The sequence below is a fragment of the Zea mays genome, chromosome 1, assembly GCF_902167145.1.
Source record: "Zea mays cultivar B73 chromosome 1, Zm-B73-REFERENCE-NAM-5.0, whole genome shotgun sequence".
Classification (NCBI taxonomy): domain Eukaryota; kingdom Viridiplantae; phylum Streptophyta; class Magnoliopsida; order Poales; family Poaceae; genus Zea; species Zea mays.
Window position 1 is genome coordinate 209,507,341 of NC_050096.1, and position 24,129 is coordinate 209,531,469.

The window sequence follows — 24,129 nt, forward strand, 5'->3', positions numbered from 1 at the left end:
CAACTTATGAATTGTGAGTATGTGAACTTGTTATGCATGTGAATTATGAACTTATGATCTTTCTAAAATTATTACATTTTTATTATATTTTCAACTTTGTGGTAATTATGATCTTGTTATATTGAGATAGTTTTATATTAGTACTTTATGTCTACTGATCGTAATTTAAATTCCGATCATTATCAGTATACTTTCCGTACCGAATTTCTGTTTCCAATATTTTCAAATTATCGATTTTGTTTCTGTTTTTTGAGTTATCATTTTCGGTTCGGTTTCTAATAAAAAAATGAAAAAATAATTTTAACGTTTAGGACTAGTTTAGCAACAACATTTTTCCATAGGATTTTCAATTTCGCAGAAGAAAATGAACTAATTTTCATTGGAAAAACGAAAAACCCTTGGAAAAATGGGTTTCCAAACTAGCCCTTACTTGAGACATCAAACCGAAGGGCCAGTGCGTCACCATATTAACAAGCCTACTGCGCCACCACATTAACAGGCCTATTGGGCCGAGCCCAGTTCACACACCTCGAGCGTAGCCCATCCAACGGCCGCATAGCATAAATCCGCCGCACCGCATCCGCATCTCGCTGCTGCGGCAACTCCCCAAATTTCGAATTCTCCCTCTCCCCCACCCGCACCGCACCCCGCTCCTCCCCCTCTGGACGCTGACATTTCGAATTCTCCCTCTCCCTTCCCCACCGCCGCCAGCCGCTCTTCGCCGTCGCGTGCGCCATGTCGTCGCGGCTGGACAAGGAGAAGGCGGTGAACGTGCAGGTCCTCCTCCGCTGCAGGTAGGTGCCACGGGCAGCCGTCGACTTCTCACTCCCTCTCTCACGCGCGTGCGTCGTTGATGTCGGTTCCTCGATCCGCCGCCCTGATCCCCGCGTGGTCGCTTCCGCAGGCCGTTCAGCGACGATGAGGTCCGAAGCAACGCGCCGCAGGTCATCACCTGCAACGACTACCAGCGGGAGGTCGCCGTCACGCAGAGCATCGCCGGGAAGCAGTTCGACCGGGTCTTCACCTTCGACAAGGTCTGCTGCCCCCTACCTCATTTGTAACCCGAGATCTGGGAGTTTCAGTGACAGGATGCGTTTTCCCATTCCTTTGTTTGGTTGCATTTGATTTTACTGCGACGAGGCTGTGGCTAGCTCAGTTTCAGTGTGACCATTTCAAAACTTGTCAACGCTTAGCGAATCCCCACCAGTATTATTTTGTGTTCGTTCCCCTGATTGACTCTGGGGACATTTGATACCTAGGGTTGCTTAACAATTAGAGGTGTTGGTTGCATCCAAACAAGCTCAATTTGTAGTGGTAGCGCCTAACCTGTGAATTTAAACAGTCATGTTTGACTACAATAAAATATACAATACTCATGCTAGTATAAGTGCTCTGTGCTAAAAGCAGTGCAAGACAGTGATGCAATCATGGTAAGCTACCATCAAAAGCTAGTGGAAGCTGCACCACAAAGGCACAAAGCCTTATTTTGTTTCAGGTTTGGCTGCCAGGTGCAGAGCTGTAACATGCAGTGCCTTCATTCTATTCCCAGGTTTTTGGACCGACAGCAAAGCAGAAGGACTTGTATGACCAAGCCATTATTCCTATCGTCAATGAGGTCTTGGAGGGTTTCAATTGCACCATATTTGCGTACGGCCAGACAGGCACTGGAAAAACATACACCATGGAAGGCGAGTGCAGGAGGGCCAAGGCAAGTCTATGCTGTTTTTTATGACTGTATTATGCTTCATGGTTGTCTCATTCGCTGATGACTACTTGTGCTCGAGTGCTTGCAGAGTGGGCCAAAAGGTCAATTACCTGCTGACGCTGGAGTTATACCTCGGGCAGTGAAGCAAATCTTTGATACTTTGGAGAGGCAGAACACCGAGTACAGTGTTAAGGTCACGTTTCTTGAGCTGTACAATGAGGAAATTACAGATCTTCTTGCACCTGAAGAGATATCTAAGGCCACATTTGAGGATAGACAGAAGAAAACCTTACCTCTTATGGAGGATGGGAAGGGCGGAGTTCTTGTTCGAGGTCTAGAGGAAGAAATTGTCACGAATGCAAGTGAAATATTCTCTCTATTAGAAAGGGGGTCTGCAAAGCGCCGCACTGCAGAGACATTACTGAACAAGCAATCCAGGTCAATCTCAGCCTGTCTTCTTCTGAACTATACTGCTACAACAAACTTGTGCTCATTACCACTTTTTAACATTTTAGTCGATCGCACTCCCTGTTCTCAATCACTATTCACATAAAAGAGGCAACCCCTGAAGGAGAAGAACTGATAAAATGTGGAAAACTGAATCTAGTTGACTTGGCTGGGTCTGAGAACATCTCCCGTTCTGGAGCTAAGGAGGTATTGTATCGTGTAACAAGCTTGAATGTCACTTTTAATATCTTCATCTCTTAGGCTCTTATCATCAATTATATTGCATTCCAAACCAATACACTTCCTCTTGACTATAGGGCCGCGCAAGGGAGGCTGGCGAAATCAATAAAAGCTTGCTTACTCTGGGCCGTGTGATTACGGCACTGGTAGAACACCTTGGTCATGTTCCTTACAGGTAAGCAGCAGCTGATCATGTTGTCGCAGATACAATAATTACTGTTTGTTACCTTGCTGAAAATTCTCCTATCTTTCAGGGACAGCAAACTCACAAGATTGCTGCGTGATTCATTAGGAGGAAGAACAAAGACTTGCATTATTGCTACTGTTTCACCCTCCGTGCATTGCCTCGAAGAAACCTTGAGTACTTTGGATTATGCACACCGGGCAAAGAGCATTAAGAACAGACCTGAGGTGATATAGCTAAACTTTCTCAGTTTATAATCTTTGTACTCATTATTTCTTCATGAGTCTACTTGAAATCTTGTTTCCTTATTCTTGAAGCCATGACAGAAAAGGCAAAATAAACTTTACTAGGTTGAAGTGGAAGATATGTATATAGCAATATACATAAACATATTTTCATTTCCACTCTTTATTCACTTATCCAACCACCCGCTTTATCCTTCTTTTACTGGCTAGTAGAGTAGCAGTTATGTTGTTGCCTATGCTGTTTTATAGGATGCATGCATTTGAATGGCCTCTTGGTGAAAACTGTGCTATGATTTGTTATTGCATTATTGTCATCTCATTTGATCCAACATTGCACACTGATTTAGTTCTTGTTGTGTTTGTGGCGTATGAGATATTCAATTCTAAGAGATACCGAAACAGTCTGGATAAGTCTTTGCCATTGTTATTCTAGAAGGATCTATAACCCAAAAACTCACTATTGTGCATGCTCCTGCTGTTTAATTCATGTTTGACACCTGATGTCAGTTATTTGTATCTTTCTTTATTGCAGGTAAATCAGAAAATGATGAAATCAACATTAATTAAAGATCTTTATGGTGAAATTGACCGACTTAAGGCAGGTTAGTAGTGAATCCACATAATGGATTCATCTCATCAGAATGGCGACACAATAGTTCTAGTCCCCCGTCCCCCCCCCCCTCACAAAACTTGATTACTTTCCAGAGGTATACGCTGCTCGAGAAAAAGTTGGAGTGTACATTCCTAAAGACAGATATCAGCAGGAGGAAAATGAGCGAAAGGTAGAGTTTGACATGGCATGCTGTTTCAATGTTAGTCAACCTGAAGGGGATTCATTTTTTTCACCATTGAAATGACTCGTTTTCTTCAAACATTCCTTATGAAGGCAATGGCTGATCAAATAGAACAAATGAATGCTTCTTTGGAAGCAAACCAGAAGCTAATTAGTGACCTGCAAGAAAAGTATGATTCTGAGCTTCGACATTCTGCTGATTTGAGCAAAAAGCTTGAAGTCACGGAGGTAACTTGCATGTTCCTTAATCAGGCTACCTTATAGTTATTATCTAAATTATGAGGCTTATAGATTTTTACTGTATAGAAATGTATGGACCACACAAGCAACCTACTCTCTGCGACAAAAGAAGATCTGAAACAGGCACAGTATAATCTAAAGGAGAAAGATTATATAATTTCCGAGCAGAAAAAAGCAGGTAACATTTTATCACATTGTCCATTTCAGGAAACATTTATTTCGCTATTTTTAACAGTGATTTAACTAATTCTTGTTACAGAAAATGCTTTAACACACCAAGCTTGTGTGCTGAGATCAGACTTGGAAAAATATACTCGCGATAATACTTCACTGTATTCAAAAATTGGTAAGTGTCTTGGTGTATTTCTGTTACTGTCTTAATTAGTGCTGTCATTTATGTTAACACGATGTTGACCATGATGAAATAGCTAGAGGAGACAAGCTAAGTGCAACAAACAGGTCGGTCGTGAATACATTCCAAACTGACCTTGCTTCGAAGTTGGATACTCTTTCCAATACACTCAATGCATCAATAGACCAGCAAAATATGCACCTAAAAGCTGTGGAGGATTTATGCCAATCCTGTGTTGATTCCCATGACAGGGTAAACTATTACTGAACCATAATTGGCATACCTAATTCTGGACTTAATTACCTCAGTAACTTAATATTGTATGCTCACTTTTTTTGCTTTAACATTTGAAGGCTACTTCTGAGCTGAAAAAGAAGATTTTGGCTTCAAAATCATTATACATGTCACATATGGAAGCTTTCCAAAATGTTGTCCTCCTACATAAAGCAAGTGCAAATGCCACACTAGAAGATATATCATCACTGTCTGCTACAAGCTGCTGTAGTCTTGATCAGGTACTTAACTTGGATGCTTGTATAGCTTAAACAAAATCTACTTCCATCAAGTACTTGATCCTAACTGTTCTGTTTGTACTCCTTTTCCACAGCTACTAGTTTGTGTTGAGGGAGAGGCTCAAAATATATTTAATGACATCCATAAATTGTTAACCACACACCGAAGCGAAATGACACACTTCACTCAACAATTAAGGGAGGTCAGTCACAAACTCACTATGTCTTATGATTTCTCTCTTCCCTGTAGAATTTTATCAAGCCATCTCTTAATTGGAGGTTATTCATGGTTTTGTAGAGTTTCCAAATAAGCTTGGACAGGACAAAAGAAATGTCTACCTATATTATTGGGCTCTTTGACAAGTATGTTGAGGAGACCTCCAAATTGCAGAGTCACTCAAATAATACTCATGAAGCACAAATGAAAAGCATTGAAGATTTTCAGATGGTTTACGAGGTGAACCATTTATCCCTCTTTTTTGTTTGCTGCAAAATTTTGTAGGTGTGTATCCGATACCATCTTCTTGTGCAGGAGCAATCAAAATCAGAGGAGCAGAAGCTTCTAGCGGACATTAGCAGTTTAGTGTCTAAACATATTACTCGACAGAGAGAGTTGGTGGGTGCTTTCTCATGATATTATTCTTGCATCCGTTTATATTATGTCCGTGGCAAAAGCTTGGTGCCTACCATATAGGGTCACAAGTACACGATCCTGACATGCACTTTCCTTCAGGTGGGAGTTAGATTGAGCTCTCTGGGTGATGCTGCCCGTGGAAACAAGGCATTTTTGGATGAACACACATCGGCCATGGAGTTTGTCACAAAAGATGCTAAGAGGAAGTGGGAAACATTTGCAGAGCAGGCTGAGAATGACTGCAAAGCTGGCTCCAGCTCTTCTGCAGTCAAGCATTGCCGCATGGAAACCATGCTTCAGGAGTGGTATGTCTGAACAGTTTCATGTGATATTTTTTTGTTTGTCCACTTGTCCGTTGATCTTGACTTCACGATTAACCATTTGCGCTTGACTTATCCAGCGCATGCACTGTTGACTCCGCAGTTCAGCAATGGAAGAAGTCACATGCTGCTGTCAACGATCTCAGCAGAAAGCAAGTTGCTGAAGTTGAAGCACTCGTCAGGCAAGTTGATTAATACTAGTGCATCTCAATAAATTCGTTTGGCACTCTCTAATAGTGGCTACTTTGTTGACAATTTTGCATGACCATGCATATTTTTAGTGCATAAGAACAAACTTCTTATAATTTGTGTGTGACAGCAGCCAAGGGACAGTTTGTGTTGCCTGAGCATTTGAGCCAGCACCTTTTTTTCTCTCCCAAAACTATGTAATGGCCGATAACGTAGTTTGGTTGTATTTTTCAGGACTGCAATTGAGAACAATGAGCAACATGAAGTGGAAGTTGCATCTTCTCGAGCTGTGGCTGAAGAAGACACCACCAATAGCAGCAAGGACATAGCCCAGGGCGTTGAAAGTACTTTCTTGGCACTCAATTTGTTCATCCTAGCAAGCGCTTAGAGTTCCCTACCTGATCTGGGCGTCTTGTTATATCAATTTGCTTCAGATCTGTTGGAAAAGGCACAGAAATCTAGTTCAAGAGTGGTCTCAATGGTGGAGGCTCACTTCGCAGAGCTACAGAAGCTGCAAGAGAGCCACTCCACCCAGGCTACCGGTATCAACATGCACGCAGACAAGTCTTTCCAAACCAGTTACAAGGTGAGACTGAAAATCTGCTGAAAGCCTGAAACAAATTACTTCCCGAGTAACTGAACAATTGGCACCTCGCTTACCCTAATCCCCTAACTCCGCAAATGATATATTCTTGCAGGACTACGAGCCGACGGGTGAAACTCCAGTGAGGTCTGAGCCGAACGTGCCAAGCAAAGGCTCGATCGAGTCGCTGCGAGCCATGCCCATGGAGACCTTGATGAACGAGTTCCGTGAGAACCATCCGTATGAATCTGAATCGAGCAAAGAATCCAAGTTATCTCAGATCCCTCGCTTGCCGCTCGCGACAATCAACTGAGACATCTCACATCCCCCGTGTGCAGTGTAATTTTATTAGTAGAGCATCAATTTGGTGTCCTTGTTGTGCACTTGTGCTAAGTTAACTGCGGCGGGTGAGCTGCCTTGGCTCTCCCCCCAGTGCATTTCCCCTTCCCCCAGTCAATCATCTGTATCATTGCCTTGTGCGACACTGATTTTTGTAGAGCATCAGAAATTTGCCCAAGAATTGCACTGGAGTCTGAATGCTGCATTGCATTGTGCGAACAAATGATAAGGTTTTGCATTTTGAGCACTGCACAAGATAAGCGATAGGGTTTTTGACTAGACTTGATATGATCTTTGGGCATCGCATCTACTCTAGTCTAGTTGGTAAAAAAAATTCAAGCGAGGTAGAGCTGCATCTCCGAGCGGTTCTCCTGCTCGACGACCTCCAGGAAGACGGGGTCGACAGTGATGTGGCTGTCGATGCGGACGGAGAAGGGGCGGGACCAGAGCAGCACCGCGGCCTCGCCGGCGATCTCGACGGCCGCGTCTAGCTCCATGTGGCGGCGCGCGACGTCGGAGAGGAGGGCGCGGGCGCGGTGCGCGAGCTCGACGCCGTCGAGGCGCGCCGGGAGGTGGAGCAGGCGGCAGGAGGTGGCGGGCTGCTCGCCGGCGTCGAGGCGGGCGGTGCCGAGGTGCGCGCCGCCGTAGAGGATGGAGACGGTGGAGGGCCCGTAGCGCACGGGCACGACGTTGGGGTTGGTGGCGTGCACGGTGAGGGTGAGCCCGATGTCCAGCGCCGCCGGCGGGCGGAAGTGGAAGGCGGACAGGCTGATGGAGATGAGCTCGAACCGCGGGTCCCGCGGCCGGCACAGCACTAGGGCCGTGGCGGCGGCCGTCGTCGCCGCGCCCGCCAGCGCCGAGCCCCAGCTCCACCGCCTGTGCGATGGCGGGGACGACGCGCTGCCCATGGCGTGAGACGCGCGTGGGGTGGTGGCCGGTGGGCGGTAGCCCTTGTTGGGATCTGGGAAGCCTGGAGGTGGTGGTTCTGATGTGTGTAGGCGAAGGCTTTGGTGACGGCGACCTGATCCACACACACACTTGGCTCTTGACGTTGATTCATGAACCAACAATTTGATTTGCCTATCTGAGTCTGACTTCAAAAGATGGCTACTCACTGATGACGGATTTTTTAAGATCCGAATTACAAGGGAACTGTCCAATCGCGTCTACAATCCGAAGTACTCCCACAGTCCCACTCATTCACTGGTAGAGTTTGGTTGCAGAGACTGAGTAAAACCGAGCCGCTCCATGCAGCTTATAGCATGCTGGGCCACTCTAAAAATGGAATATTTCTTTAATATGTTGTATCTCTAGACTTAAAAAACGACTGAATCTGTGCGCTCGTTAGTCCAGCGCTCCTCTCCTTTCCTGTCAGTTCTGCTTCACTCTAATCAAACACAAAATGGGGCCGCACTCTAGAGCCGAACAAAAAACAAAGCGGTTCCATTCTAACTATTAAACACAAATCGGAGCCGTTCTATCCCCAGTAACTAGAACATAGTCGCTGTGTCCAACTAGGATCTGGAACCAAACACTAGGAAAAACAGGAATTTGAAGTAGCTTCAAAGTTTAGACCTGCGTAGACAAAATCGGCTGTGCATCATACAGAATGCGTGGCCCACTATTTCTTTTCCTTTTATTACCGGAAATAACTGAATCTACACGCAACATTACAATCACCATTTCTGATACATCACTACGAGCTTGGGTACAGGGCATATGTTGCCTTCAGGTAGTCTATGATTTCAGCGCTTTCAAACATCTGGACTCCCGTGTTAGGATCTTCGATGTACGGCGCCTGCCAACACAGTAACACACACACACACACACATACATGATGTCGCACACCAGGCAGGCAAATCAAAAGAATGTTCAGCGTCGAAAGGCATCAATAGCGTTATAGCAAGGCGTCCTACCTGGAAAAGCCCCTTTTTCTTGAAAAATTCTTGTCGTTTGGGGCTGCCACGTGCGCAGCTGCAGGAGTAACTTCTAGTTACTAACACTCTTGCAGAGCACATATCTCAGTCCAGAAGAACTGAACTAAAGTGGTAATTCTACTAGGTTAAGTTTAGCAACAGCTTGCAGGCTGTTCTGAATTCTGATGCCATTCAGTGACTTGTGGTTTTAAAGTATTTTTGGATACCTGTGTAGCAGATGTGGTAATTCCAACTCGACAAGCGTCTCTCGTACTAATTTACAGAAGGGAGATCCCTGCGAAAACAGACCATCAGCCATTCAGACTCCAGAACTGACACTATGCTGCGATAAACCATAACCATGACCTGTATACTAAGAAGAGAGCTCATGTGCTGAGGATTCAGACCTCATATGCCCATATCTCTATGGGCTGCGGTGGGACTTTTGAAGCAATGTAGGAATTTCCCTGTAAACAACGACGTAATGCCACACGTTTCTGAGCAAACATCCAGAGGAAAACATGCAGAGAACCTTGTTATATTGTTTTTGCACAATGTACCTTTCCAATACGACCAAGAGTAGCAAGCCCTGCTGTAATTGCCTAAAAAATATTTAAAAGTTATCAAAACTGCAAACTGATCCTTGGCACAAAATAAAGCATTATACCCATCGGATAGGCAAATACTGAAGCATACTGAAAGCAAAGTGTAAATATGTCAAATATTCCTCGATAATAGTTGGGGGAACTTAGTTCAAACATATTTTTGTACATTTGGACTAATATGTACACTGGTTAAAACATATAATATACTTTTAAATTGCTGGGTGCTTGTTTACTTACTGTCAACAGACCAAGTGATAGCATAATTGGAACAGTTCCATCGCCTAAGAAAAACAAGCATAAGTGAGTGAGGTCAGTAAGGTCACTTATAGGAAGAAACTTTAAGAGGGCATACCCAGTGCCAAAAATGGGGTCTAGGAAGGGGATAAAACGATACGATCCTTTTCACACACAAATCCAGTGAGGCTCCCACATGAATGGGGTCTCAGGGTTAAACCGAGACAAGCCTTTTCCCCCACAAATAGGGAGGATCAACCTTTAAGAGCAAAAGTGAAAAGGAGATGTGTTGAATACACACCATATGTATCAGCTAGATATTTTATGATGTCATCGGATTCATACATGGCGACCCCTGTGTTTGGATCCACCTGCAATAGAGGTGCATCTTATGTAACTGTTAACACTGAATGATAGAACTGATTTGCATTTCATTACGCAATTTATTTCTTGGGAAAACTCAGATGACCAACCTTACTTCCCCCGACGAAAAATTATGAGACACACATCAAAGCTTATTTATCAAATATAATGGGCAAGTTAACCTATCTTGCCAGGGGCCCACAGGTTATACTCAGTGGTCATCATATGAGCAAGTTTATTTATCAAATAAAATTCATACGCCACATTTCCATATTTAACATACGTGGATGTGGATGTGGAGATGCTAGCAACCAAATATGATCTGAAGTGCTAACACAGAATAGAATATCAGAATTTATGTAGGACGTCTGCATACCATGTAAGGGAATTGTTTCTTTCCACCCATTTCGAGGACTTTAGGTCGGAATGTTGGGCCTTTTTTAGGACAGGGGTAAAATAATACATCTAGGTCCAAGACTGTTACCATCTCTCTGACCTGCAATTTTTCCATGGTGAATACAAACAACAAAATTGCTCTTGTGCATGAAGAATGACATCTGCAAAACGCAGTTGCAAGAGGCTGGGCATATTCACCTTCCGACAAAATGGACAACTGAAGATTAGCAAGAATACACCAACAATGAAGAGAAGAAACAAGTCAGCATGATTACTCAGCATGATATAAACAGGAGGAAGAAGCAAGATAGGCTGTACCCTTCAAATTCATATATCTCGATAGGCTTTTCTGGTCGTTTGCACTGTCCTATTTTTGATTCCTCTTTCACCTTCCAAGCTACGATAAGAAACGCATGTTTACAAGTAAACGTTACAGAGCTATGTATTCCACAAACTGCATCTTATTGTGCGATTCTTTGTGATTTCAAGGATATAGTAGGAGTAATAATAGCTGCAATGGAAGAATTGTGAATAAACTCACCTCCGAATTCCAGTGCATACTGGTCTGATGGTATCTCTGATGCAGAAACAAGAGATGGCGAGTACCTGCACATTGAAGTGACACGTGCAGGTAAGCAGGTGCAGGCTGTAGCCCGTAGGCGAGGTAGACGCCCGGACGGTGAGAGAAGGCGCGGTGCGTACCCGAGGACGAAGACGCCGGTGCCGAGGCGGAGGGGGATGGCGAGCGAGGCGCCGAGGACGCTGCCCAGCTGGCCGGACTTGACCTCGAACCTCTTGGGCTCGGGCGCCTTGAACCCCGGCGGAGGCTTGAACTCGGGCGTCGGCTCAGGCGCGGTGGTGGAGACGGCTGCGGCGGTGGTGTCCGGCTGGGCCCTGACGGCGAGAGAAGCGGCCCTGGCGGCGCGCGCGGTGGCGGTGGCACCCAAGGCGACGGTGCGGCGGGGGAGGAGGAGGGGCGTGCGGTGGTGCAGTGCGGCGGGCGGAGCCATGGATTGGATTCGGCGGCGACGGCGACTCGGGCCGGACGGCGGGGAGCGGCGTGCGAGTTTCTGTGGCGCCTACGCGGCGAGACGCGGGGACGAAGCGATTGGTGTACCTGCTGCTAGTGCAAGTGGAGTGGGTGGGCCCGGTCTGTTAAATGGAGTAACGACCACCGGTGATAAGTTAGCCAGCGTCTGACATGTGGGACAACAGACGGCCCACAAACTCTTGGCACTCCCGCTTGACTGGGGATCTTTGGGTCGGCGGAAATCCCTTTCAACATTCGTGGGCGGGGCGGCGGATGACCTGGAGCTGGAGGTTCGTGGTAGCGGCCGCCGCCGGCCATGGAGAAGAGAAATCGGATTCTCGACCTGCAGGACCTCCTCTCTGACGCGGACTTCGGCCCACTACTCGCCCGACAGCTACTGTCTCCGTTCATGCGGCGGCCACCTACCTATACCTCGTAGCAAGACACCATATCTTAAGTGCTGCCATGGATTTGCACCTAGAGCTCTACATTGGTCGCCGGCGCCGCGGCGGAGGCAAGACTCAGAACTCAGAAGTACCCTCCCATGGGAGTCCACTTCTGTCGGCTTGATGGAGCACCTGATGGATGGAGAGGAGCTCGCCCAACAGGTACTCTCACCCTACCAGGCTATTTTTCTTATAGAATTTATAATTGGTAATCTATTTTATACATTCAGAAGCATCAGATAGCATGCATTATATGCCAATGAAATTTCCTTCGTGGAGAGTTTGAGTAGCTTGTCTCCGATGCTTATCCATGTCCCTTTCTTATTTTTTTTCTTCTCTCTTTTAATTAGATAGACGTCGCCCGTGGGTTAAATATCTTGTGTAGTCATTTATTAAGGCGAGAATATTGTTACTTCTCAGACATGTATTAGTAGCTTGTCTGTGATCTGGTAGTAACATGATAACAATTATTAATTTTGAGGGGAAAAATCGTACGTACATTATTAATTAATAACATTCGGAGTCAAGTCAATATTATGCATCAGTAACATTGTATAAAAAATTAGACACCTTACTTTGATGTATGTTACATGATTTAATCATGAACAAATAAATAAATAAACGGGGAATGGGAGGTAATTATGGTGGTTGAAAGAAAAAACGATATTTTATGGTGGCGGAAATAAATAACGGGGAATGAGAAATTTAGAAGATAGCCTTAGCTTCCGTTGTTTTATCCGCAGCCACAAGTTTTGCTCTGCGTCTCCCAAGTTCCCGATCTCGGCCGCGCGAGTCAGTGCACCCCGTGCGTGATCAACAGGTCCTTCCTGCTGCCGCGGCCGCCTCCCACTTCGACTGCTCCCGCACCTTTCGTTCACGCAAGCGCAACCTGCTTCTCCCGCTGGCTGTCTCGGACACCCCCTCCCTCCTGCCACGCATCCTCCCCGCCCACGAGTCTCCCCCGCAACCGGATAATAAGGAAGAGGAAGAGAAACCGTGCGGTGCGGCGAAAGGAACAGTGAAAAAGGAAGAATCTCTCTGATCGAGGTTCCTGTCCGGCTTGCAGAATCTTGGCGGACAGCCATATATGGATGTACTGCTAGGTTCCGGGAGGTTCTTGGCGCGACGGCCTCCCCTCGCGCTCGTCCCTCGCTGCTCTCGAGGCTCCCCGGACAAAAGCGGCAGCGACAAAGGTACGCGATCTGGTAGCTCTGTCACCGCCTAGTTCCTTGCTGCTGCCGTAGAACTGTTTGGTGAAATGCCACTGAGAGATCCAGCACGGTTTAAGAAGTAGCCCGGTCATCGCATCAGGAGTGCAGGACTAGTGCTGGGAATTGGGCCGTGCCGGGCCGGCCCGGCCCAAGCCCATCGTGCTTCGTGCCAAACGGGTTCGGGCCAAGAAAGTCTAAACAATTTTTGGGCCGTGCCGTGCCAGCCCGAAGTGTAAAAACAGTAGCCCAGCCCGGCCCTAAACCACGTCGTGCCTTCGTTGGGCCGTGCCGGCCCAAGCCCGGCCCGTATATTTCACCACATAAAATCAAAATATTATAAACATATAAAGTTCATATCTTACTAAATTAAAGATATTAAACAATTATAGCATCATTTAACCACATAAACTCTAAATATAACAACAATATAAAGTCAATATCTTACTAAATTAAAGAGATTAAACAGATTGGGCTTAATTGGGCCGTGCCGGCCCAAGCCCGGCCCATCTATGCGTGCCGTGCTGGGGGCCCGACGGGTCGGAATTTGAGGCCCGGCCCAGGCCCGCCTTCGGGCCGTGCTAGCCCGGCCCATATTATTTCGTGCCGGGCCGTGCTTTGGGCTCTTATTTTCGGGCCGTGCTCGTGCTGGCCCGAAAAGCCCAGCCCAGATTCCCAGCACTATGCAGGACGCAACTGCCTGCTTGATGCGATCTGTTTATCTGATCGCGTAGGGCCTGCTAAGATTTGAGTTGGCCCTGCTTGCTTGCTTGCTTGTTTGCTTGCTTGTTTGCTTCAATTTCAAGAGGCCGGTGCAGGTTTTGGTGGTTGTCTGCGACCTTTAGACAAGATATGTATACGTTATAGTTTCACGTAAGGAGTTGTATTAAGCCGAGAGAGAAAAAATCAAAGATGCACCAGTTGTGTAGACTGTAGACCGTCCTCATGTTGGCGTTCATTTCCCTTTCTGTGTGTCTGAATGAGGTTTACAGTCCACAATCCAGTAGTTAGGTCCTGACTAATCCAAAACACTTTTACTCCATTTTTTTGGTTTTTTGACACGATGCAAACTCTCCTTCACTGTAATTGAAACCTTTTCTTTTTTAAAAAAAAATGTCAGCAGTATGATGGTTTTGAAGAAGAAACAGTGTTTCTGCTTTCCGGAGATTTCCACACTCGAATTTGCACTATTCTTCGTATACCTAATCCCTTTACACAGAAAAAGTTACTACCCGGCTTTGATTCTGTTTATCCCTACATTTGCTTTGGTGGATTTTTGGTGGTGATGATTGATGAATTTCCATCTTAATTATAGTTGTTTTTAGAAGTCTATTCTACATTATGGTACAAGGTTATGTATGATCTGAGAAACATCTTATGGCCAGAATTTTGTTGCTGTACTAATAAAATAACAGTAGATGGCTCGGGGCTCTCCTGCAAAACAAAATTCTAACCATAGATTAGATAGCTTGCAAGGAGTGGATGGGCCACTGTTCTAAAATTTGCTCCCATCAGCCTGAAAACACAAAAGGCATTGCTCTATATTGTTCCTTTGCACAGGATGTTTGGAAAAAACCCGAACTGGATGTACACGGCTAGCTGTAGCTCTAGTCTGCAATTGCAAAAGACCTCCTAGAAATGTGGTGGTAGTTCTGGTGGAAAGGAGAAAGGAAGCGAGTGGCATCGTTGGCTACATCTTGTGAAACCGTCGCAATACACCAAACCATAGTGTGTTTCAAAAAAAAAACAAATCTGACAATCAGATAGCATCTACTACGTCATCAGGGAGGATATTGCTCAAACAAAGTTAGCATTAGGAAGTTAAACCTTCTGTATAGATTTAAATCTGCTGGTGTGACCCCACTGTACCTTTTAAAGCTTCTTACTTCCCTTTTTGATCAAGATGAAACCGTTCCTGCCTTCCTTTTTAACAAGAAAAAAAATCGCACTACTTATCTGTCCATAGTTACTTAGTTTATTTTGGATACCATTATGACGGTAAAAGTAACCATCTCTTCTCTTCCTCGTCAGGTGAAACCTCTGCTGACTGGGACAAGGCATGGTCTGCCTTCAAGAAGAAAGGGAAGAGGACCCTGTTTTCTGATTTCTCACCGGACAAGTACGTGACCTGGAACCCACGGCGCAGCGAGTATCCATTGTCAGAAGAGGTCGATCCAATCAAGAGAACTGAAAGATCTAACTTGATGTTGTGGACAAGCCCCCAGTTCACCTTGGTCGGGGCGATTATCATCGTCTTGACATTGCTAATCTATACACTAGTTGTTCCTCCTCCCAAGTAACTGCAGAGGTGACAACTACTGGGGGGGGGGGGGGGGGGGGGGTGAGCTGTAAACTAGTACTATTTCAACTGGGAAGTCTGTATTGTACATTTTTACGTGTACTATGGCAACTCACTATAGCAGTATTGATTCAATTGCAATCATGTAGATACAACACCACTGTCCATTCCATTCTGGAGGTTTTTCTTCAATTGTGTGCTAAATGGCTGCTGTCTGAGTCTTATATTCACTTGTTATAATGAAGAAATATTTGGGGTCAGGTAGAATTATATGTTGGTCGACTCCTGATGTGTGTTTCTAAACAGCAACTTACCAATCCTATCTCCCACCACATACATATTTCAAACTTCACTATGTAAACAATGCAGCGTAAAATAGTGTAAACAATGCAGCGTAAAATAGTGTTTTGTACGACTACGCACGATCTGGTGGAGATAGCCTAAAGTTATATTAACCTGTGAAAGTTTGTACTAGTGTTGGGAGTGTTTGGGCAATGGGGAACTGATGGACACATGAGAATCACGTTTCTTATTACAGATAAATTCAGGTCAATGTCAGATCATCGCCTCCATACAATAATAAGCCTTAGGCATTAGGATGTGTTTTAACAGACAATTCGTCCACGGTGGTGGCCAGGACTTTCTTTCCCTGTGTGAATGGAATAGAAGATGGGGTACAATACATTCTGGGACCTTTTCAAACCTGAGAGACGAGCTCCTTGCTCCCCAAGGAAGTTTGTCACACACACTCTTCCCCGTCGCCGCATGTCCCCAGCAGCATCTCATCTGCTCTGCGGCTATAAAAGTGAGCAAGCCTTCGCCTCCTGCCGTCACTCACTCTGACATCAGACACAACACACTCAGCAGATGGCTCTTCAGTCCCCTGATTCCCGTGCCTTCCTGAGCAAGAAGCCACCCGCGGCGGCAATGGAGCGGCAGGAGGCGGCGAGGCGGACCCTGCCGCGGCACGGGCAGATCAAGCTGCGCATCTTCGCGAGCCTGTTCCGGTGCTTCATCACCCCCGAGGCACCCGCGCGCAAGGAAGGCGACAAGAACAGAGATGGCGGCGGCCGCCGCGTTTCCCCAGGAGGCTGACGCGGCTCGAGCGATGCAGGATGTTGTCTCTGAACTCCGGCTTCAGCTCGAGTGCTACGTCTCAGGGGTGTTTGTTGCTCCGGCTAAAGTTTAGCCCGGGTCACATGACCCAACCAACTGGACTAGATTCGTCTCGTCTTTTAATCTTCGGCTGACAAATTAGTTTTATAATCCGACTACATTTAATACCCAGAACGGAGGTTCAAACATTCGATGGGACAGGGGCTAAATTTTAGTTTGGGGTAACCAAACACCCCCTCACTGTATATAATATAATAGGCTTAGCTGCAGTACAGCCTGCGGAAGAGTGGTTCAATTTTTCTGAGAATTTGTTAGCCTGAATGATGACAAAAACAAAAACAAAAAAAACATCCTGTTCAAGTGTAAATTTCTACCTGTAGAGTTGCAGTTGGGGTCAAGTGATACCTTGACTTTGTAAATTCGCCTCTCTGAATATACTGGTGTAATCTACTTGTTTCAGCCAATGCCTTGCTACCGACACCGAGTACTGAGCAGTATTGACATCCCTCCCTCCATTTCATTTGGTCGAATTTCCCTGGTATCCTAATCAGGAGTAATAGCTATTTGATAGTTGGTTTATTAACTAACCTGTTCTAAACCTCTTGGCTAATTTTAACGGCTAATAATTAGTTTTAGAAGTTTGGAACATTCGCTGGTTTATTTACTATAGTAATGATTTTGTAGGCCTTAGTACTGGTTCACTATAGTATTGACATCGCCTTAGTACTCTTTCGTACTCACGATTTTAGTTTCTGTCTAAATGTATTAACAAGTTAATCTATCCTTTAAAATAGTATTCTGACTTCCTTTTAATCATTTCCATTTTTTGGTTATTTCTTACCGGACCATGCTATCCCACCTTGGTCACCGACGGGAGCATCCGGCCGGCCGGCCCGCCTCCCTCCCTCCCCATTCTCATCCTCTGCCACCCAATCCAATTAAAGAAGTTACATCTTAAACATCATGGTATTGCACATTTCTAAATATGGTTCTGCTCAAAATAATAAATAAATGATTTCAAGTAACATTCCGAATATGCAACTTTTCCAATGTATTGTTTATAGCATTACTATCCCTATAGGCCAATAATCACAACAAGTCAAAGGTGACTTTAATTTGTGTCACGTAGTTTTGAGTTGATCTTTATATGTGCGTACTTCTTTGGAACGCGGGAATTTCACATAAACCATATAGGAATTTTATAGGAATTAGTTCAAAACCTAGGAAAAACACAGGATTTAGGAAATAATCCTTCAACCCAAAGGAGCCCTAACCTCGTAGACATGCTCGGGGATAGCTTAATTCTGCAACACCTACTGTCCAAATGTTTGGCTGAACATAGTTCTGACAATAATGGGCTCTATATACAAACATCATATGTGTTATTGATGGGAAGATGAAAAACAGGCTTGACACTTCTTTGCATTTTTGTTGCATAATTTTTTTGAATCCATATTACAGTTATAATGATCCTACTATCTCCACAACTGAGCTAGTAATGGATGGATCGATGTCAGCTGTTAAAACAATGGTGATTATGACAGGTAAAATCAAGTACCGAATCTTCCTGCCTTCCCTTAAATGTGTTTGTGTGTTTCAGATTTGATTAATGCTGACCCTCACTTGGCATTCTATGTTGTAGAATCACACGAAGAAAATAATAATGTGAACCAAGCAATCTGTAACGCTAGTAAAAAATGTGAGTGCTCACCTTCTTCACTCCGAAGGACCAAGCTTCACATCGGTAATGCATGTCGGCGCCCGATTCCACGAGACATCGGCAATGACAAGGTTTTGCATCAATGGGGTTGTGGGATCCTGGCAAAGAGTGGTTGGCACTATGTGCGTACCAAAGCGAGGAGAGGGTGGAGCAATGCGCATCATAAAGCACTGGTGAAGAGCATGAGGCGGTCGTCACACGATGGCAAAGCGACGTTGTGTCCCCCCGCCCCCATGTCATCAATGTGGTGAGCAGGTATATGCATGAGTACTAGGGATGGAAATTTAATCCGTGGATTTGGATATCCGGCAGATATCCAACCCGACGGATTAGGATATGGATATGTTTTTTGACCCACGGGTTAGACCCGTATCCGATCCGAGATAAAGTGGGCATGGATTTGGATATTAAATCTCACTCGTGGATAATCCGTTGGATATCCGAAATTAACCATTAGTTCATTATTGAGCCCAGGCGCCAGCCCACCAAAGTAACATTCAGCGCACCAAAGCACCAAGCCACCAGCCCACCATAATCCCTAATTTCCCAATCCCCATCCGACCATCCCCTAGCCTCAATCGTTCAATCCCAGCCTCCCAGTCATCCTGCAGCCTCAAGCGCAAAAGCCACCCGCGCCGCCTAGGCAACCCGCAACCCGCAAGCCACCCGCGTTGCCCCGGCCCCCCGTGCAGACGCAGCTCCAAGCTCCGCCCTGCTCTAAGCGCCGTCGGCCCCCGCATAGACGCAGCTCTGAAAATCTGAAATCCGCCCTGCTCTGAGCTCCACCCTGCGCAGCTGCACTGAGCTCCGCTCTGCTCTGTTGAGACATGTAGACATGTATTTTTGTCATGTTGAGAATATTGCTTGTTGAAGGACATGTGAAAGGGAATTAGACTTACACCTATTTCCTAATTGATTTTGGTGGTTGAATTGCCCAACACAAATAATTGGACTAACTAGTTTGCTCTAGTCTATAAGTTCTACAGGTGCCAAAGGTTCACAATAAGCCAATAAAAAGACCAAGAAAAGGGTTCAAACAAGAGAGCAAGGGATAACCGAAGTGTGCCCTGGTCTGGCGCACCGGACTGTCCGGTGTGCCACCGGACAGTGTCCGGTGCACCAGGGGACTCCAAGCTGAACTCCTCACCTTCGGGAATTCTCAGAGGCGCTCCGCTATAATTCACCGGACTGTCCGGTGCCCCAAGTAAGAGCGACTCTGAACTCGCCAGCTTCGGGAATCCGCTCCGCTAAAATTCACCGGACTGTCTGGTGTGACAGCGGAGCAACGACTACTTCGCGCGCAACGACCGACTGCAGCGCATTAAATGCGCGCCTGCGCGCGCAGAGGAGCAGAGCACGCGCGGGTGGCACACCGGACAGCCTACATGGCCTGTCCGGTGCACCACCGGACAGCCAGGCGGGCCCACAAGTCAGAGCTCCAAGGGTCGGAACCCAACGGCCAGGTGACGTGGCTGGTGCACCGGACAGTGTCCGGTGGCGCACCGGACTGTCCGGTGCGCCCGTCGACAGCAGCCTCCACCAACTGTCAAGTTTGGTGGTTGGGGCTATAAATACCCCAACCACCCCCACATTCAAGCATCCAAGTTTTCCACCTTCCAACTACTTACAAGAGCTCTAGCATTCAATTCTAGACACAACCAAATAGATCAAATCCTCTCCCAACTCCACACAAAGCTCTAGTGATTAGAGAGAGAGATTTGTTGTGTTCTTTTGAGCTCTTGCGCTTGGATTGCTTCTTTCTCATTCTTTCTTGTGATCAAAACTCAATTGTAACCAAGGCAAGAGACACCAATTGTGTGGTGGTCCTTGCGGGAACTTCGTGTTCCGTTTGATTGAGAAGAGAAGCTCACTCGGTCCGAGGGACCGTTTGAGAGAGGGAAAGGGTTGAAAGTGACCCGGTCTTTGTGACCACCTCATCGGGGAGTAGGTTTGCGAGAACCGAACCTCGGTAAAACAAATCCTTGTGTCTCACTTCTTATTCGCTTACTATTTGTTTTTGTGCCCTCTCTCGGACTCACATTTATTTCTAACGCTAACCCGACTTGTAGTTGTGCTTAAGTTGTTAAATTTCAGATTCGCCCTATTCACCCCCCCTCTAGGCGACTTTCAATTGGTATCGGAGCTTGGTGCTTCATTAGAGCCTAACCGCTCGAAGTGATGTCGGGAGATCACGCCAAGAAGCCCGCTACAAGCCACGGGAAGGCTCCATCGGGAGAGTCCTACAACAAAGGGAAGGGGAAGGAAAAGGAATCCCCTTCACACAAGTCGCGTCGGAGCAGTGACAAGAAAAAGAAGATGAGGAAGGTGGTCTACTACGAGACCGACTCCTTGTCGCCATCCACCTCTGGCTCCGACACGCCGTCCGTAACTTCTAAGCGCCATGAGCGCAAGAAGTTTAGTAAGATCCCCCTACGCTATCCTCGCATTCCTAAACATGCACCTTTACTTTCTGTCCCATTAGGCAAACCACCAACATTTGATGGTGAAGATTATGCTAGGTGGAGTGATTTGATGCGATATCACCTAACCTCACTCCACAAAAGTATATGGGATGTTATTGAGTTTGGCGTACAGGTACCATCCGTAGGGGATGAAGATTATGATGAGGACGAAGTGGCCCAAATCCAACACTTCAACTCCCAAGCCACAACTATATTCCTCACCTCTCTAAGTCGAGAGGAGTATAACAAGGTGCAAGGATTGAAAAGTGCTAAGGAGATTTGGGACACGCTAAAGACCGCGCACGAAGGAGACGAGGTGACCAAGATCACCAAGCGGGAGACGATCGAGGGGGAGCTCGGTCACTTCCGACTTCGCCAAGGGGAGGAGCCACAAGACATGTACAACCGGCTCAAAACCTTGGTGAACCAAGTGCGCAACCTCGGGAGCAAAAAATGGGATGACCACGAAATGGTTAAGGTTATTCTAAGATCACTTGTTTTCCTTAACCCTACTCATGTTCAATTAATTCGTGGCAATCCTAGATATACACTAATGACTCCTGAGGAAGTAATCGGGAATTTTGTGAGCTTTGAATTGATGATCAAAGGCTCAAAGAAGATCAACGAGCTTGATGGCCCCTCCACGTCCGAAGCACAACCGGTCGCATTCAAAGCGATGGAGGAAAAGAAGGAGGAGTCTGTATCAAGTAGACAACCAATCGATGCCTCAAAGCTCGACAATGAGGAGATGGCGCTCATTGAAAGAGAATTAGGCTTACATCTATTTTTCTAATTGATTTTGGTGGTTGAATTGCCCAACACAAATAATTGGACTAACTAGTTTGCTCTAGTCTATAAGTTATACAGGTGCCAAAGGTTCACACTTAGCCAACAAAAAGACCAAGAAATGGGTTCAACAAAGAGAGCAAGGGTTAACAGAAGGCAGCCCTGGTCTGGCGCACCGGACTGTCCGGTGTGCCACCGGACAGTGTCCGGTGCACCAGGGGACTTCAAGCCAAACTCTTCACCTTCGGGAATTTTCAGAGGCGCTTCACTATAATTCACCGGACATGTCCGGTGCTCCAGGGGAGAGCGACTCTGAACTCGCCAGGTTCGGATTTCCGCTCCGCTATAATTCACCGGACATGTCCGGTGCACACCGGACTGTCCGATGAGCCAGCGGAGCAACGACTACTTCGCGCCAACGGTCGTCTGCAACGCATTAAATGCGCGCCAGCGCGCGCAGAGGAGCAGAGCACGCGCGGGTGGCACACCGGACAGTCTACAGGACTTGTCCGGTGCACCACCGGACAGCCAGGCGGGCCCACACGTCAGAGCTCCAACGGTCGGAACCCAACGGCTAGGTGACGTGGCTGGCGCACCGGACAGTGTTCGGTGGCACACCGGACTGTCCGGTGCGCCATGTGACAGCAGCCTCCACCAAACGGCTAGTTTGGTGGTTGGGGTTATAAATACCCCCAACCACCCCACATTCAAGTCATCCAAGTTTTCCACCTTCCAACCACTTACAAGAGCTAGGCATTCAATACAAGACACACCCAAGTGATCAAATCCTCTCCCAATTCCACAAAAGCTTTAGTGTTAAGTGAGAGTGATTTGTTGTGTTCTTTTGAGCTCTTGCGCTTGGATTGCTTTCTTTCTCATTCTTTCTTGAGATCAAACTCACTTGTAATTGAGGCAAGAGACACCAATCGTGTGGTGATCCTTGTAGGAACTTTGTGTTCCAAGTGATTGAGAAGAAAAGCTCACTCGGTCCGAGGGACCGTTTGAGAGAGGGAAAGGGTTGAAAGAGACCCGGTCTTTGTGACCACCTCAATGGGGAGTAGGTTTGCAAGAACCGAACCTCGGTAAAACAAATCCACGTGTCACACTCTTCATTCGCTTGTGATTTGTTTTGCGCCCTCTCTCTCGGACTCGTTTCTATTATTAACGCTAACCCAGCTTGTAGTTGTGATTAATTTTGTAAATTTCAGTTTCGCCCTATTCACTCCCCCCTCTAGGCGACTTTCAATTGGTATCAGAGCCCGGTGCTTCATTAGAGCTTAACCGCTCGAAGTGATGTCGGGAGATCACGCCAAAAAGGAGATGGAGACCGGCGATAAGCCCACTACAAGCCACGGGAAAGCCTCATCGGGAGAGTCCCGCAACAAAGGGAAAGGTAAGGAGAAGAAATCCTCTTCCCACAAGTCGCATCGGAGTGGCGACAAGAAAAAGAAGATGAGGAAGGTGGTCTACTACGAGACCGATACGTCATCGCCTTCCACCTCCGGCTCCGACGCGCCCTCCGTAACTTCTAAGCGCCATGAGTGCAAGAAGTTTAGTAAGATCCCCCTACGCTACCCTCGCATTCCTAAACATACTCCATTACTTTCCGTTCCATTAGGCAAACCGCCAACCTTTGACGGTGAAGATTATGCTAGGTGGAGTGATTTGATGAAATTTCACCTAACCTCACTCCACAAAAGTATATGGAATGTTGTTGAGTTTGGAGCACAGGTACCATCCGTAGGGGATGAGGATTATGATGAGGACGAGGTGGCCCAAATCGAGCACTTCAACTCCCAAGCCACAACTATACTCCTCGTCTCTCTAAGTCGAGAAGAGTATAACAAGGTGCAAGGATTAAAGAGCGCCAAGGAAGTTTGGGACATGCTCAAGATCGCACACGAAGGAGATGAGCTAACCAAGATCACCAAGCGGGAGACGATCGAGGGAGAGCTCGGTCGCTTCCGTCTTCTCCAAGGGGAGGAGCCACAAGACATGTACAACCGGCTCAAAACCTTGGTGAATCAAGTGCGCAACCTCAGGAGCAAAAAATGGGATGACCACGAAATGGTTAAGGTTATTCTAAGATCACTTATTTTCCTTAACCCTACTCAAGTTCAATTGATTCGTGGCAATCCTAGATATACACTAATGACTCCCGAGGAAGTGATCGGGAATTTTGTGAGCTTTGAGTTCATGATCAAAGGCTCAAGGAAGATCAACGAGCTTGATGGTCCCTCCATGTCCGAAGCACAACCGGTCGCATTTAAGGCGACGGAGGAGAAGAAGGAGGAGTCTACACCAAGTAGACAACCAATCGACGCCTCAAAGCTCGCCAATGAGGAGATGACGCTCGTCATCAAGAGCTTCCGCCAAATCCTCAAGCAAAGGAGGGGGAAGGATCACAAATCTCGCTCCAAGAAAGTTTGCTACAAGTGTGGTAAGCCCGGTCACTTTATTGCAAAATGTCCTATTTCTAGTGACAGTGACAGGGGCGACGACAAGAAGGGGAGAAGAAAGGAGAAGAAGAGGTACTACAAGAAGAAGGGCGGCGATGCCCATGTTTGTCGCGAGTGGGACTCCGACGAGAGCTCCACCGACTCCTCCTCCGACGAGGACGCCGCAAACATCACCGTCACCAAGGGACTTCTCTTCCCCAACGTCAGCCACAAGTGCCTCATGGCAAAGGACGGCAAAAAGAAGAAGGTTAAATCCAAATCCTCCACTAGATATGAGTCCTCTAGCGATGATAATGCTAGTGATGA

At 46.5% G+C, this 24,129-nt stretch overlaps 4 protein-coding genes across 4 annotated transcripts; 2 read left to right on the forward strand and 2 right to left on the reverse strand.

Moving 5' to 3' along the window:
* The first annotated feature begins 595 nt into the window (after nt 1-595).
* On the forward strand, nt 596-7,021 carry LOC541858 (kinesin-related protein 4). The gene is made up of 22 exons (NM_001305811.1): nt 596-794; nt 905-1,034; nt 1,550-1,708; nt 1,794-2,143; nt 2,221-2,359; nt 2,470-2,567; nt 2,647-2,803; nt 3,354-3,423; nt 3,527-3,603; nt 3,708-3,842; nt 3,921-4,032; nt 4,114-4,200; nt 4,283-4,458; nt 4,560-4,721; nt 4,814-4,921; nt 5,017-5,175; nt 5,251-5,334; nt 5,452-5,657; nt 5,753-5,854; nt 6,096-6,205; nt 6,296-6,447; nt 6,560-7,021. The coding sequence occupies exons 1-22, from the start codon at nt 736-738 to the stop codon at nt 6,755-6,757; spliced, it is 3,030 nt and encodes a 1,009-aa protein (NP_001292740.1). The 5' UTR covers nt 596-735; the 3' UTR covers nt 6,758-7,021.
* On the reverse strand, nt 6,938-7,861 carry LOC100192635 (uncharacterized). The gene has a single exon (NM_001364545.1). It carries the CDS (start codon nt 7,689-7,691, stop codon nt 7,119-7,121), a length of 573 nt encoding a protein of 190 aa, NP_001351474.1. The 5' UTR covers nt 7,692-7,861; the 3' UTR covers nt 6,938-7,118.
* Nucleotides 7,862-8,364: 503 nt separating this feature from the next.
* On the reverse strand, nt 8,365-11,435 carry LOC103643192 (Thioredoxin family protein). Its single transcript, NM_001301487.1, has 12 exons — nt 11,000-11,435; nt 10,839-10,903; nt 10,616-10,694; nt 10,496-10,514; nt 10,278-10,397; nt 9,840-9,909; nt 9,542-9,585; nt 9,260-9,301; nt 9,107-9,166; nt 8,927-8,994; nt 8,700-8,757; nt 8,365-8,581 (listed from the first exon to the last, which is right to left on the reverse strand). Exons 1-12 carry the CDS (start codon nt 11,305-11,307, stop codon nt 8,480-8,482), a joined length of 1,035 nt encoding a protein of 344 aa, NP_001288416.1. The 5' UTR covers nt 11,308-11,435; the 3' UTR covers nt 8,365-8,479.
* Nucleotides 11,436-12,096: 661 nt separating this feature from the next.
* LOC103643191 (uncharacterized) lies at nt 12,097-15,547 on the forward strand. The gene is made up of 2 exons (XM_008666342.4): nt 12,097-12,966; nt 15,013-15,547. Exons 1-2 carry the CDS (start codon nt 12,861-12,863, stop codon nt 15,279-15,281), a joined length of 375 nt encoding a protein of 124 aa, XP_008664564.1. The 5' UTR covers nt 12,097-12,860; the 3' UTR covers nt 15,282-15,547.
* Nucleotides 15,548-24,129: the final 8,582 nt, after the last annotated feature.